This window comes from Bombina bombina, chromosome 1, assembly GCF_027579735.1.
Source record: "Bombina bombina isolate aBomBom1 chromosome 1, aBomBom1.pri, whole genome shotgun sequence".
Classification (NCBI taxonomy): domain Eukaryota; kingdom Metazoa; phylum Chordata; class Amphibia; order Anura; family Bombinatoridae; genus Bombina; species Bombina bombina.
The window spans coordinates 1,267,889,627-1,267,904,121 of NC_069499.1; the positions used below are offsets into that span (position 1 = coordinate 1,267,889,627).

The 14,495-nt window shown below is 42.3% G+C and overlaps 1 protein-coding gene and 1 non-coding gene across 2 annotated transcripts in view; both read right to left on the reverse strand.

Annotated features, from left to right (window-relative positions):
* ZCCHC14 (zinc finger CCHC-type containing 14) overlaps window positions 1-14,495 on the reverse strand; it is an 817,209-nt gene that overhangs the window by 373,375 nt on the left and 429,339 nt on the right. Inside the window, exons 6-9 of the mRNA XM_053701177.1 lie at window positions 11,646-11,755; window positions 11,339-11,430; window positions 11,156-11,210; window positions 10,769-11,036 (exon numbers count right to left, since the gene is read on the reverse strand). Coding sequence (XP_053557152.1) covers window positions 10,769-11,036; window positions 11,156-11,210; window positions 11,339-11,430; window positions 11,646-11,755 — 525 coding nt within the window. The remainder of the gene's footprint in view (window positions 1-10,768; window positions 11,037-11,155; window positions 11,211-11,338; window positions 11,431-11,645; window positions 11,756-14,495) is intronic.
* On the reverse strand, window positions 7,562-7,753 carry LOC128646300 (U2 spliceosomal RNA). The gene has a single exon (XR_008400260.1). It is a non-coding gene; the product is annotated as a U2 spliceosomal RNA (small nuclear RNA).

Genomic DNA, 14,495 nt, shown 5'->3' on the forward strand with positions numbered 1-14,495 from the left:
CAAGCAGTCAGCTGCAGAGAAACTAGATTTGGATGTTCGAATGGACCTTGTACTAGAAGATCCTGTCTCAAAGGTAGCTTCCATGGTGGAGCCGATGACTAACACCACATACTCTTCACCATCTCCGTGGAGATGCTACTTGTTCAGAGCGGCAAAGAGAATGACTGGGGGGCAGAGCCAGAGGGGGGGCTATATGGGCAGCTTTTGCTGTGCTCTTTGCCATTTCCTGTTGGGGAAGAGAATATTCCCACAAGTAAGGATGACGCCGTGGACCGGACACACCAATGTTGGAGAAAGAGACAAATTTGTAGAATTTTGAAAAGGTATGCAACGAGGATCAATTTGCCGCCTTGCAGATATGTTCCACAAAAACTTTTTTGAAGACCCAGGAAGAAGAGACAGTCCTAGTGGAAGGAGCCGTGGTTCTCTCAAGAGGCTGTTGTCCAGCTGTTTTATAAGCCAAGCAGAAAAACATAATTTATGCTTACCTGATAAATTTATTTCTCTTGTAGTGTATCCAGCCCACGGATCATCCATTACTTGTGGGATATTCTCCTTCCCAACAGGAAGTTGCAAGAGGATCACCCACAGCAGAGCTGCTATATAGCTCCTCCCCTCACTGCCATATCCAGTCATTCGACCGAAACAAGACGAGAAAGGAGAAACCATAGGGTGCAGTGGTGACTGTAGTTTAATTAAAATTTAGACCTGCCTTAAAAGGACAGGGCGGGCCGTGGACTGGATACACTACAAGAGAAATAAATTTATCAGGTAAGCATAAATTATGTTTTCTCTTGTTAAGTGTATCCAGTCCACGGATCATCCATTACTTGTGGGATACCAATACCAAAGCTAAAGTACACGGATGATGGAAGGGACAAGGCAGGAACTTAAACGGAAGGAACCACTGCCTGTAGAACCTTTCTCCCAAAAACAGCCTCCGAAGAAGCAAAAGTGTCAAATTTGTAAAATTTTGAAAAGGTATGAAGCGAAGACCAAGTCGCAGCCTTGCAAATCTGTTCAACAGAAGCCTCATTTTTAAAGGTCCAGGTGGAAGCCACAGCTCTAGTAGAATGAGCTGTAATCCTTTCAGGGGGCTGCTGTCCAGCAGTCTCATAGGCTAAGCGTATTATGCTCCGAAGCCAAAAGGAGAGAGAGGTTGCCGAAGCTTTTTGACCTCTCCTCTGTCCAGAGTAAACGACAAACAGGGCAGATGTTTGACGAAAATCTTTAGTAGCCTGTAAGTAAAACTTCAAGGCACGGACTACGTCCAGATTATGCAAAAGACGTTCCTTCTTTGAAGAAGGATTAGGACACAATGATGGAACAACAATCTCTTGATTGATATTCCTGTTAGAAACCATCTTAGGTAAAAACCCAGGTTTGGTACGCAGAACTACCTTGTCTGAATGAAAAATCAGATAAGGAGAATCACAATGTAAGGCAGATAACTCAGAGACTCTTCGAGCAGAGGAAATAGCCATCAAAAACAGAACTTTCCAAGATAAAAGTTTAATATCAATGGAATGAAGGGGTTCAAACGGAACTCCCTGAAGAACTTTAAGAACCAAGTTTAAGCTCCACGGGGGAGCAACAGTTTTAAACACAGGCTTAATCCTAACCAAAGCCTGACAAAATGCCTGGACGTCTGGAACTTCTGCCAGACGCTTGTGCAAAAGAATAGAAAGAGCAGAGATCTGTCCTTTTAAAGAACTAGCTGATAAGCCTTTGTCCAAACCCTCTTGGAGAAAGGACAATATCCTAGGAATCCTAACCTTACTCCATGAGTAACTCTTGGATTCACACCAATAAAGATATTTACGCCATATCTTACGGTAGATTTTCCTGGTGACAGGCTTCCGAGCCTGTATTAAGGTATCAATGACTGACTCGGAGAAGCCACGCCTTGATAGAATCAAGCATTCAATCTCCATGCAGTCAGTCTCAGAGAAATTAGATTTGGATGATTGAAAGGACCTTGTATTAGAAGGTCCTGCCTCAGAGGCAGAGTCCATGGTGGAAGAGATGACATGTCCACTAGGTCTGCATACTAGGTCCTGCGTGGCCACGCAGGCGCTATCAGAATCACCGATGCTCTCTCCTGTTTGATTTGGCAATCAGTCGAGGGAGCAGAGGAAACGGTGGAAACACATAGGCCAGGTTGAAGAAACAAGGAGCTGCTAGAGCATCTATCAGCGTTGCTCCCGGGTCCCTGGACCTGGATCCGTAACAAGGAAGCTTGGCGTTCTGGCGAGACGCCATGAGATCCAGTTCTGGTTTGCCCCAACGATGGACCAGTTGAGCAAACACCTCCGGATGGAGTTCCCACTCCCCCGGATGAAAAGTCTGACGACTTAGAAAATCCGCCTCCCAGTTCTCTACGCCTGGGATGTGGATCGCTGACAGGTGGCAAGAGTGAGACTCTGCCCAGCGAATTATCTTTGAGACTTCTAACATCGCTAGGGAACTCCTGGTTCCCCTTGATGGTTGATGTAAGCCACAGTCGTGATGTTGTCCGACTGAAATCTGATGAACCTCAGTGTTGCTAACTGAGGCCAAGCTAGAAGAGCCTTGAATATTGCTCTTAACTACAGAATATTTATTGGGAGGAGTTTCTCCTTCTGAGTCCACGATCCCTGAGCCTTCAGGGAGTTCCAGACTGCGCCCCAACCTAGAAGGCTGGCATCTGTTGTTACAATCGTCCAATCTGGCCTGCGAAAGGTCATACCCTTGGACAGATGGACCCGAGAAAGCCACCAGAGAAGAGAATCTCTGGTCTCTTGATCCAGATTTAGTAGAGGGGACAAATCTGAGTAATCCCCATTCCACTGACTTAGCATGCAAAATTGCAGCGGTCTGAGATGCAGGCGCGCAAATGGAACTATGTCCATTGCCGCTACCATTAAGCCGATTACTTCCATGCACTGAGCCACTGACGGGCGTGGAATGGAATGAAGGACACGGCAAGCATTTAGAAGTTTTGATAACCTGGACTCCGTCAGGTAAATTTTCATCTCTACAGAATCTATAAGAGTCCCTAGGAAGGAGACTCTTGTGAGTGGTGATAGAGAACTCTTTTCCACGTTCACTTTCCACCCATGCGGCCAGAACTATCTCTTTATGAGACTTGGCAATTTGAAAGCTTGACGCCTGTATCAGGATGTCGTCTAGATACGGAGCCACCGCTATGCCTCGCGGTCTTAGAACCGCCAGAAGTGAGCCCAGAACCTTTGTAAAAATTCTCGGGGCAGTGGCCAACCCGAAGGGAAGAGCTACAAATTGGTAATGCCTGTCTAGAAAGGCAAACCTTAGGAACCGATGATGATCTTTGTGAATCGGTATGTGAAGGTAGGCATCCTTTAAGTCCACTGTGGTCATGTACTGACCCTCTAGGATCATGGGTAGGATGATCTGAATAGTTTCCATTTTGAATGATGGAACTCTGAGGAATTTGTTTAAGATCTTTAGATCCAAGATTGGTCTGAAGGTTCCCTCTTTCTTGGGAACCACAAACAGATTTGAATAAAATCCCTGTCCTTGTTCCGTCCGCGGAACTGGATGGATCACTCCCATTACTAGGAGGTCTTGCACACAGCTTAGGAATGCCTCTTTCTTTATCTGGTTTGATGATAACCTTGAAAGATGAAATCTCCCTTGTGGAGGAGAAGCTTTGAAGTCCAGAAGATATCGCTGAGATATGATCTCCAACGCCCAGGGATCCTGAACATCTCTTGCCCACGCCTGGGCGAAGAGAGAAAGTCTGCCCCCCACTAGATCCGTTTCCGGATAGGGGGCCGTTCCTTCATGCTGTCTTGGGGGCAGCAGCAGGCTTTCTGGCCTGCTTGCCCTTGTTCCAGGACTGGTTAGGTTTCCAGGCCTGTCTGGAATGAGCAACAGTTCCCTCTTGTTTTGAAGCGGAGGAAGTTGATGCTGCTCCTGCCTTGAAATTTCGAAAGGCACGAAAATTAGACTGTTTGGCCTTTGATTTGGCCCTGTCCTGAGGAAGGGTGTGACCCTTGCCTCCAGTAATGTCAGCAATAATTTCCTTCAAGCCAGGCCCGAATAAGGTCTGCTCCAAGGAATGTTGAGTAATTTAGACTTTGAAGTCACGTCAGCTGACCAGAATTTAAGCCATAGCGCCCTACGCGCCTGGATGGCGAATCCAGAATTCTTAGCCGTTAGTTTAGTCAAATGAACAATGGCATCAGAAACAAATGAGTTAGCTAGCTTAAGCGTTCTAAGATACAAATCTAACCTGCTCAACGGAGCGCCCCTGGGATATGTAGAAACAAATCCTGAACTTATAATAGGCACTGATAGATTGAGGGTATATGTGAAAAGTGATAGAAAAATTTAGATAACATCCTAGGCGGCAAACAAATATTCCCAGTGCGTCTGCACACGCACAAAATAGCGACAGTCCATCCAATGTAGGGAAAAATAAGCGCTCCAAGCCCACAGATGTATAAAAGTTCAATTTTATTCCAAACTATGTTAAAATCATACAGGATAGATTAAAAAGTGGTAAGCACAAAAGTGCAAAAACAAGTTGTAGAACAGGTGCAAAAAACAGCAAACGTTTCGTGCTCCATGCACTTGGTCACTGCTACTAAAATTAGACTGTTTGGCCTTTGATTTGGCCCTGTCCTGAGGAAGGGTGTGACCCTTGCCTCCAGTAATGTCAGCAATAATTTCCTTCAAGCCAGGCCCGAATAAGGTCTGCCCCTTGAAAGGAATGTTGAGTAATTTAGACTTTGAAGTCACGTCAGCTGACCAGGATTTAAGCCATAGCGCCCTACGCGCCTGGATGGCGAATCCAGAATTCTTAGCCGTTAGTTTAGTCAAATGAACAATGGCATCAGAAACAAATGAGTTAGCTAGCTTAAGCGTTCTAAGCTTGTCAATAATTTCATTCAATGGAGCTGTCTGGATGGCCTCTTCCAGGGCCTCAAACCAGAATGCCGCCGCAGCAGTGACAGACGCAATGCATGCAAGGGGCTGTAAAATAAAACCTTGTTGAATAAACATTTTCTTAAGGTAACCCTCCAATTTTTTATCCATTGGATCTGAAAAAGCACAACTGTCCTCAACCGGGATAGTGGTACGCTTTGCTAAAGTAGAAACTGCTCCCTCCACCTTAGGGACCGTCTGCCATAAGTCCCGTGTAGTGGCGTCTATTGGAAACATTTTTCTAAATATAGGAGGTGGGGAAAAGGGCACACCGGATCTATCCCACTCCTTGCTAATAATTTCTGTAAGCCTTTTAGGTATAGGAAAAACGTCAGTACACACCGGCACTGCATAGTATCTATCCAGCCTACACAATTTCTCTGGAATTGCAACTGTGTTACAGTCATTCAGAGCAGCTAATACCTCCCCAAGCAATACACGGAGGTTCTCAAGCTTAAATTTAAAATTAGTAATCTCTGAATCAGGTTTCCCCGAGTCAGAGATGTCACCCACAGACTGAAGCTCTCCGTCCTCATGTTCTGCATACTGTGACGCAGTATCAGACATGGCTCTAATAGCATTTGCGCGCTCTGTATCTCTCCTAACCCCAGAGCTATCGCGCTTGCCTCTTAATTCAGGCAATCTAGATAATACCTCTGACAGGGTATTATTCATGATTGCAGCCATGTCCTGCAAGGTAATCGCTATGGGTGTCCCTGATGTAATTGGCGCCATATTAGCGTGCGTCCCCTGAGCGGGAGGCGAAGGGTCTGACACGTGGGGAGAGTTAGTCGGCATAACTTCCCCCTCGACAGAACCCTCTGGTGATAATTCTTTTATAGATAAAGACTGATCTTTACTGTTTAAGGTGAAATCAATACATTTAGTACACATTCTCCTATGGGGCTCCACCATGGCTTTCAAACATAATGAACAAGTAGGTTCCTCTGTGTCAGACATGTTTAAACAGACTAGCAATGAGACTAGCAAGCTTGGAAAACACTTTAAAACAAGTTTACAAGCAATATAAAAAACGCTACTGCGCCTTTAAGAAACATAAATTTTCCCAAATTTTGAATAACAGTGAAAAAATGCAGTTACACTAACGAAATTTTTACAGTGTATGTAATAAGTTAGCAGAGCATTGCACCCACTTGCAAATGGATGATTAACCCCTTAATACCAAAAACGGAATAACAAATGACAAAAACGTTTTTAAACAGTCACAACTGCCACAGCTCTACTGTGGCTTTTTACCTCCCTCAATACGACTTTTGAAGCCTTTTGAGCCCTTCAGAGAAGTCCTGGATCATGCAGGAAGAAGCTGGATGTCTGTGTCTGTAATTTTTGCTGTGCAAAAAAACGCCAAAATAGGCCCCTCCCACTTATATTACAACAGTGGGAAGCCTCAGGGAACTGTTTCTAGGCAAAATTCAAGCCAGCCATGTGGAAAAAACTAGGCCCCAATAAGTTTTATCACCAAACATATGTAAAAAACGATTAAACATGCCAGCAAACGTTTTAAAATATACTTTTATAAGAGTATGTATCTCTATTAAAAAGCCTGATACCAGTCGCTATCACTGCATTTAAGGCTTTACTTACATTACTTCGGTATCAGCAGCATTTTCTAGCAAATTCCATCCCTAGAAAAATATTTTAACTGCACATACCTTATTACAGGAAAACCTGCACGCTATTCCCCCTCTGAAGTTACCTCACTCCTCAGAATATGTGAGAACAGCAAAGGATCTTAGTTACTTCTGCTAAGATCATAGAAAACGCAGGCAGATTCTTCTTCTAAATACTGCCTGAGATAAACAGTACACTCCGGTACCATTTAAAAATAACAAACTTTTGATTGAAGAAATAAACTAAGTATAAAACACCACAGTCCTCTTACGACCTCCATCTTAGTTGAGAGTTGCAAGAGAATGACTGGATATGACAGTGAGGGGAGGAGCTATATAGCAGCTCTGCTGTGGGTGATCCTCTTGCAACTTCCTGTTGGGAAGGAGAATATCCCACAAGTAATGGATGATCCGTGGACTGGATACACTTAACAAGAGAAAAAACACTTCTCAACCAAAAAATAAGAGTAAAAGAAGTGGCCTTCTGACCCTTACGTTTACCAGAGAAAATAATGAACAGGGCAGTAGAAAGCCTAAAATACATAGATGCCTGTAGATAAAATTTGTGAGCACATACAACATTCAGATTATGAAACAGGCATTCCATCTGAGAAGAAGAATTAGGACAAACGAAAGAACAACAAATTCCTGATAGACAATGCTACCCGAAACTACCTTGGGGGAAAAATACAACCTAGTACGAAGGACTTCCTTATCCGCATGGAAAATAAGATAAGGGGAATCACACTGCAGACCCGAAAGCTCAGAAACTCTGAGAGAGAAGAAATCGAGATGATACAATTTTTCAAAGACAATAACTAACATAAACGGAGAGCATAGGCTCAAACTGAGCCTGCTGTAGAACTATAAGAACAAGATTAAGACTCCATGGAGGAGCAACAGGATTAAACCCAGGCCTGATTATGACCAAGGCCTGACCAAAAGATTGAACATCTGGCAAGTCTGCCAGGCTTTGTAGAGATGGGTGCACCGCTCCTGGAGGTCATACAATACCAGGCCAATGCGTGAAGTGGACAGAGCAAGCTCTTCTTCCATCTCCTTGTTCCAGAAATTCATCTAATATATGGACTCCAGAAAGGGGACGTATCAGATATTAAACTGATTAGAACAGATACTACACTTGATCTTAATCAAAAAGGCAGAGAAGCGATCCCTGGATCTGCGCTAATAAAAGTACATAAACCACGCTTTATGGAAATATTGCAAGATACTGGATAACGAGCTTGAAGAATGGATCCATAACCCATCCTGAAAAACCACGCCTAGACAAAATTAGGCATTCAATCTCCAGGCAGTCAGATTCAGAGAACCTAGGTGAAGAACTTCTGAGAGGCCACGCTGGAGTGAATAAAATCACTAAAAACTGCTCCTAGAATCACAGAAGCCTGCTTCTGTTAGATACGGAATATCATTCAAGACAGGAGGGCAAATGAAGGATAAATTAAAGTTAGAAAAAAAAGTATTAACAAATACCAAGAGACATTGGCATAGACATAGCTGTGATCACCTCAATATGTTAAAGGGACACTGTCATGCCCCCATGGGACTTGAACTCTGGTCTCTCATGTATGTATCCCAGTGACTTTCCACTGAGTCACAAGGGGAAGTCTAGATAAAATGAGAACACCATTCAAGGCGTATCCCCGTCAGAGGGATAAAAGTCAATAAGCTATAAAGAATGATAATCATTCATAAAAAATAAATAGAGTATGAACCGAATATAAAGTAACATCCAAAGACATGCTAAATATATTCCTTCTCCAACGTTAATAATAATAACAATATCATATAGATGGGAGATACACAGGAGATAAAGAATACCTAATGGTATGTCATACTATGTACAGAAAAATAGCATAAACATAACATTGATTATAAAAGAGGCACCAGATTTCTACAATAGTAGAAATTCAGACCGCAGTACCAGTAAACTAACACTAGATGGCAGAAAAGGGCAGGGAATCCCGGCTAATACCTAGCAAAGAACGATCCTTGCATATACTGTCTAAATAAAATGTTATCAGGTAGTCAACTGACCCTGCTGAATACAAAATGTATAGTAAAAAAGCACTTACAACATCTGATCCATATTAAATAAAGTATATGCAGACATTATGAGCGCTTCCATAAGAAGGACATATAACAAATCCTCACCCAAATAGACCTCCATTAGTGAGATCCTGTCCAAAATGCATGAGTAAGCAACTCGTAGTGCGATCATAATCAGGCATAAAACTAAGCCATCTCCTGAACACCCTTTCTTAACCCAAAAAAGGTAGAAAAAGTACCGCATTCAGATGTTGGAAACCTCCAGTCGACAGGGGAGATGGAGGCGCCACAGCTGACAAACTGACTTCAAGAAGGAGGAGCCAATAAAGTGCTGCACCGATAGTGAGACAGAGGGAAATGTAGGGAACATAAAGTTCTAGACTCCTTCCCGTAAATTACATAGAAAGGATTTGCGCCAAAAAACTCTGGGGGCCATCTTAACCCTGCCATAACCGGAGAAGCCCAATAAAGGAAAAGCTTATGCCTGCACTTTGTGTACAAGTTCTAACACAAATGTGTCCTGTTTTAAACAACCCTTCTGTAAAAAATAAGAGGATACACATAAAAGGTACAGTTAACAGTAGTGTCGCTATACTCAAACAGAAAAAACAAGAGATCCCTCAGATAACAAGATTACCGCCCTGGCAACAGTCATAACATAAGCGCTGACTGAGAAACTCCAATATGGAGTCAAACTCTGCAGTAGCGCCAACCTAAGGAAAGGCTATATAGACCTTTCGCAGCCTATGGATCTCAGTTACTGATAAAGGCAGTTCCACATAATAAATAATAAAACTATGTGAAAGCTGAGTAGAGCACAATACTAACTGCTCTTAAACAGCAAGCACCCATACTTTCAATAAAAAGTATCCCTCCTTCATATACTGACTACCGCAAACCAAAAGAGCGGCTCAAATGCCTCCGTCCACAATGGCGGTTCCTAGAACAAAAGAGATAGGAATAGATATGTGCAAACACGATTTACACAAAGGCTCTATAACACTTAGCGGCACTTTAATTGTAGCTAAGGAGGGCGGAAACCTAATAGGCAGTAACTAACTGAAAAAGTAGACGCTCACATGTGCGTCACAAATAAATACTGGGCCCCCACACAGATAGAATCACTCAAAAAATCCTAAAACATGGACTGTACAGGGATATAAAGTGAGAGAAATAATGTCGCCATGACACCCCTTTCTCACACACCATGCAGCCTTGGCAATTTGTAGAAAAGCCTGGGAATGGCAGAGGCAAAATTAATTCCCTGTCACTGGTAGTAAGCCAGGTGTCTGCTCAGCCGCAATATATCCCAAATTACCTGATATATATATATAAAAAATACGAACCCTTTCTGAAGGTAACAGGTCCCACTAAGTCCCTGAATGTCTCAGTCCTTCTGTAGAGCAGTCACAGCACATCCAGGTTTGTTAGCCTCATCTAATCGCTGACAGGGACCTGAAGATACAAGAAAAACAGAGTAACCAACCCTGGTTTTCTATAGAGGGCATAGCATAATTACAGATTCAGCGTCTAATTAGGAACCCATCAGTATCTAATGAGGTTTGGAGAAGATGAAGAAGTGATACAGCATGTGAACATGTTAGAACACTCTACACACACCCTTACCCACTCATGCATCACAAATGCTGCCCTAGAAGTAATCAACAAAGTAGATGGTCAGTGCGAGGAGGCAGAAGTCAAGTATAGAAGTCAAAAGTTTTTAAACCTATATAGAATAAGGGAGTTCTACTAAGAAAAAAAATTACAATTTTACCTCTCTGGCTTAGAGCAGAGATACACTTAAGCCAAGCAGGCAGAAAAAGAACAAAAGAAGAAACGAGAGCTCCCCTAACAAATTCTGGGAGTTTCTACTTTCTCTGAAGAGCAAAAACCCACAAGATTATAAACCTAACCAATTTTGAATATGACAAAAGGAATGTTAGAGAAATCTAAATTATTTATTATTAAAGAAAAGAGCATTCTGTATTTTAAAGAACTGCTTATTAATTTATTTATAAATTATATAAAATGTAAACGTTTACAACGCAAGTATATAAAAGCTTTCCCCATGTAGTGTGGCAGATGATCAATATTTGAATAAATAATTATGTGCATACCTTTTTCATGGAAAGCTGGCTAAAAACTGTGTAGTATTTGTGCAAACGCAGTTTTCGAAGCCACTCCAATATTTCCTGTTGTTCTTGGGTTTGTGGACTTGGCACATTGGAAGACACCATAACAGAGGACTGAACATCCAAATGGGGTCGATAAGCAAGTGAAGAAGTGCTAGAACTTCCGGAGTAGGAGCAAGGGGGGAAGCCTACAGCATGGTGTGATGTTATGCTGCTCTGAGAAGACTGAATGCTTGCAACTCCACATATTGGTCTGCAAACAGAAGCACAAAAACACAACCCAAATTATTACACTTTCTAAACTTTAAGAACATGCTGACAGAAACCGAGAATGTAATGCACAGAATATGTTTCAATATTTATTATACTTACCGTACAGATGAACCAACTGGAGTGTTTATTTTAAGAAGGGATGGATTACTGGGGTCTTAAATAAAAAATAAGAAATAGATATATTTTAGTCAAAGATGGAAAGGAGACATTTCTCATTTACAAAAAACAAGTTGGAAAACTAGATCAATAGTCATGAACTGGAGTTTCAATAGAAAGACTTACTTAAATTCTGATGTTGGTGGTTTGCTGGAGTAGAGAAGAATTTTTTTACTAGATCATTTTTTAAAATTTGGGGAGACAAAGAAACCAGATGCCTAAAAAAATAAAAAATACAATACAGACAATCTGTAGAAAAATCACTAGTTTATTTGTGATACCATAATAATTAGAAGTTGAAAGTCAATATCTAAAAAAAAATCTGAAATCCCTTAACATAACATTAAGTAAGATAAATATACTTCCCCACTGTATTACGATAAGACTTAAGTTTTAGTCAGTGTAAATAACAGAAAAATAAAATAAATTGTACCTAAAGTCTAACTCAACATCCACGTAGTTTCTTTCCATGGAATAAGAATCCATGCCAGCACGGTAAGGAATGCATTTCTCCAAGTTTTCTTCTGGAGATAGATGGGAAAGCTGAAGGAACACATATGGAGAGATTTAACAAACAAATAAAAAACATCAATTATGCTTACCAGATAATTTAATTTTCTTCTGTATAAGAAGAGTCCACTGCATCATTTCTTACTGTTGGGAAATACTGAACCTGGCCACCAGGGGGAGCCAAAGACACCCCAGCCAAAGGCTTGAATACCTCTCCCACTTCCTTCATCCCCCAGTCATTCTGCCGAGGGAACCAGAAACAGTAGGAGAAATATCAGGGTATAAATGGTGCCAGAAGGAAAACACAGGCGGGGACTGTGGACTCTCCACGGCATCATTCCTTACTGTTGGGAAAACTATACCCAAGCTCTAGAGGACACTGAATGATAATGGGAGGGACAAAACGAGAGGAGGACCCTAGTCTGAGGGCACCACAGCCTGCAAAACTTTTCTCCCTAAAGCTGCTTCAGCCGAAGCAAAAACATCAAACTTGTAAAATTTTGAAAAAGTATGTAAGGAGGACCAGGTAGCCGCCTTACAAATCTGATCCATAGAGGCCTCGTTCTTAAAGGCCCAAGAGGAAGCCACTGCTCTAGTAGAATGAGCCGTAATCCTCTGAGGAGGTTTATGTCCCGCTGTCTCATAAGCTAAGCGGATAACACTCCTTAACCAAAAATATAAGGAAGTCGAAGAGACCTTCTGACCCTTACGCTTCCCGGAATAGACAACAAACAAGGAAGAAGTTTGTCTAAAATCCTTAGTAGCCTGAAGATAGAACTTCAAGGCACGAACCACGTCCAAATTATGAAGCAAATGTTCCTTCAAAGAAGAAGGATTGGGACACAAGGAAGGAACCACAATATCTTAATTGATGTTGTGGTCTGATACAACCTTAGGGAGAAAACCTAACTTAGTACGTAGGACAGCCTTATCAAAACTGAACTCCAGATAAGGAGGCTCATATTGCAAGGCAGCAATCTCAGATAATCTTTGCGCAGAAGCAATAGCCAGTAGAAAAAGAACCTTCCATGACAACAATTTAATGTCAACTTCATGCATAGCCTCAAACGGAGCCCGTTGCAAAACCTTAAGAACAAGATTTAGACTCAAAGGAGGAGAATTAGATCTAAACACAGGTCTGATACTAGTCAGAGCCCTAACAAAGGACAGTACATCTAGAAGCTCTGCGAGCCACTTGTGCAGTAAAACAGACAAAGACGGAATCTGTCCCTTCAGGGAACTGGCAGAAAGGCCCTTCTCCAGTCCATCCTGGAGAAACGAAAGGATCCTGGCAACCTTAACTTTCATGCCAGGAAAATCCACGCTCTTTACACCAGAATAAGTAGGTTCTCCACACCTTATGATAGATGTGGCGAGTAACCGGTTTACGAGCTTAAATGAGAGTATCAATAACTCTCAGAAAAACCTCTCTTGGCTAGGACTAAGCGTTCAATCTCCACGCAGTCAGCCTCAGAGAATCTAGATTTTGATGAACAAAAGGACCTTGTTCATGCAGATCCCTGCGACAAGGTAACTTCCACGGAGGAGATGATGACATCCCCACCAGATCCGCAAACCACATCCTTTGCGGCCACAATGGAGCAATCAGTATCACTGATGCCTGCTCCTACTTAATGTGGGCCACTACACGAGGAAGGAGTGGTAACGGCGGGAAAACAGAATTTATGTTTACCTGATAAATTTCTTTCTCCAACGGTGTGTCCGGTCCACGGCGTCATCCTTACTTGTGGGATATTCTCTTCCCCAACAGGAAATGGCAAAGAGCCCAGCAAAGCTGGTCACATGATCCCTCCTAGGCTCCGCCTACCCCAGTCATTCGACCGACGTTAAGGAGGAATATTTGCATAGGAGAAACCATATGGTACCGTGGTGACTGTAGTTAAAGAAAATAAATTATCAGACCTGATTAAAAAACCAGGGCGGGCCGTGGACCGGACACACCGTTGGAGAAAGAAATTTATCAGGTAAACATAAATTCTGTTTTCTCCAACATAGGTGTGTCCGGTCCACGGCGTCATCCTTACTTGTGGGAACCAATACCAAAGCTTTAGGACACGGATGAAGGGAGGGAGCAAATCAGGTCACCTAAATGGAAGGCACCACGGCTTGCAAAACCTTTCTCCCAAAAATAGCCTCAGAAGAAGCAAAAGTATCAAACTTGTAAAATTTGGTAAAAGTGTGCAGTGAAGACCAAGTCGCTGCCCTACATATCTGATCAACAGAAGCCTCGTTCTTGAAGGCCCATGTGGAAGCCACAGCCCTAGTGGAATGAGCTGTGATTCTTTCGGGAGGCTGCCGTCCGGCAGTCTCGTAAGCCAATCTGATGATGCTTTTAATCCAAAAAGAGAGAGAGGTAGAAGTTGCTTTTTGACCTCTCCTTTTACCTGAATAAATAACAAACAAGGAAGATGTTTGTCTAAAATCCTTTGTAGCATCTAAATAAAATTTTAGAGCACGAACAACATCCAAATTGTGCAACAAACGTTCCTTCTTTGAAACTGGTTTTGGACACAGAGAAGGTACGATAATCTCCTGGTTAATGTTTTTGTTAGAAACAACTTTTGGAAGAAAACCAGGTTTAGTACGTAAAACCACCTTATCTGCATGGAACACCAGATAAGGAGGAGAACACTGCAGAGCAGATAATTCTGAGACTCTTCTAGCAGAAGAAATCGCAACTAAAAACAAAACTTTCCAAGATAATAACTTAATATCAACGGAATGTAAGGGTTCAAACGGAACCCCCTGAAGA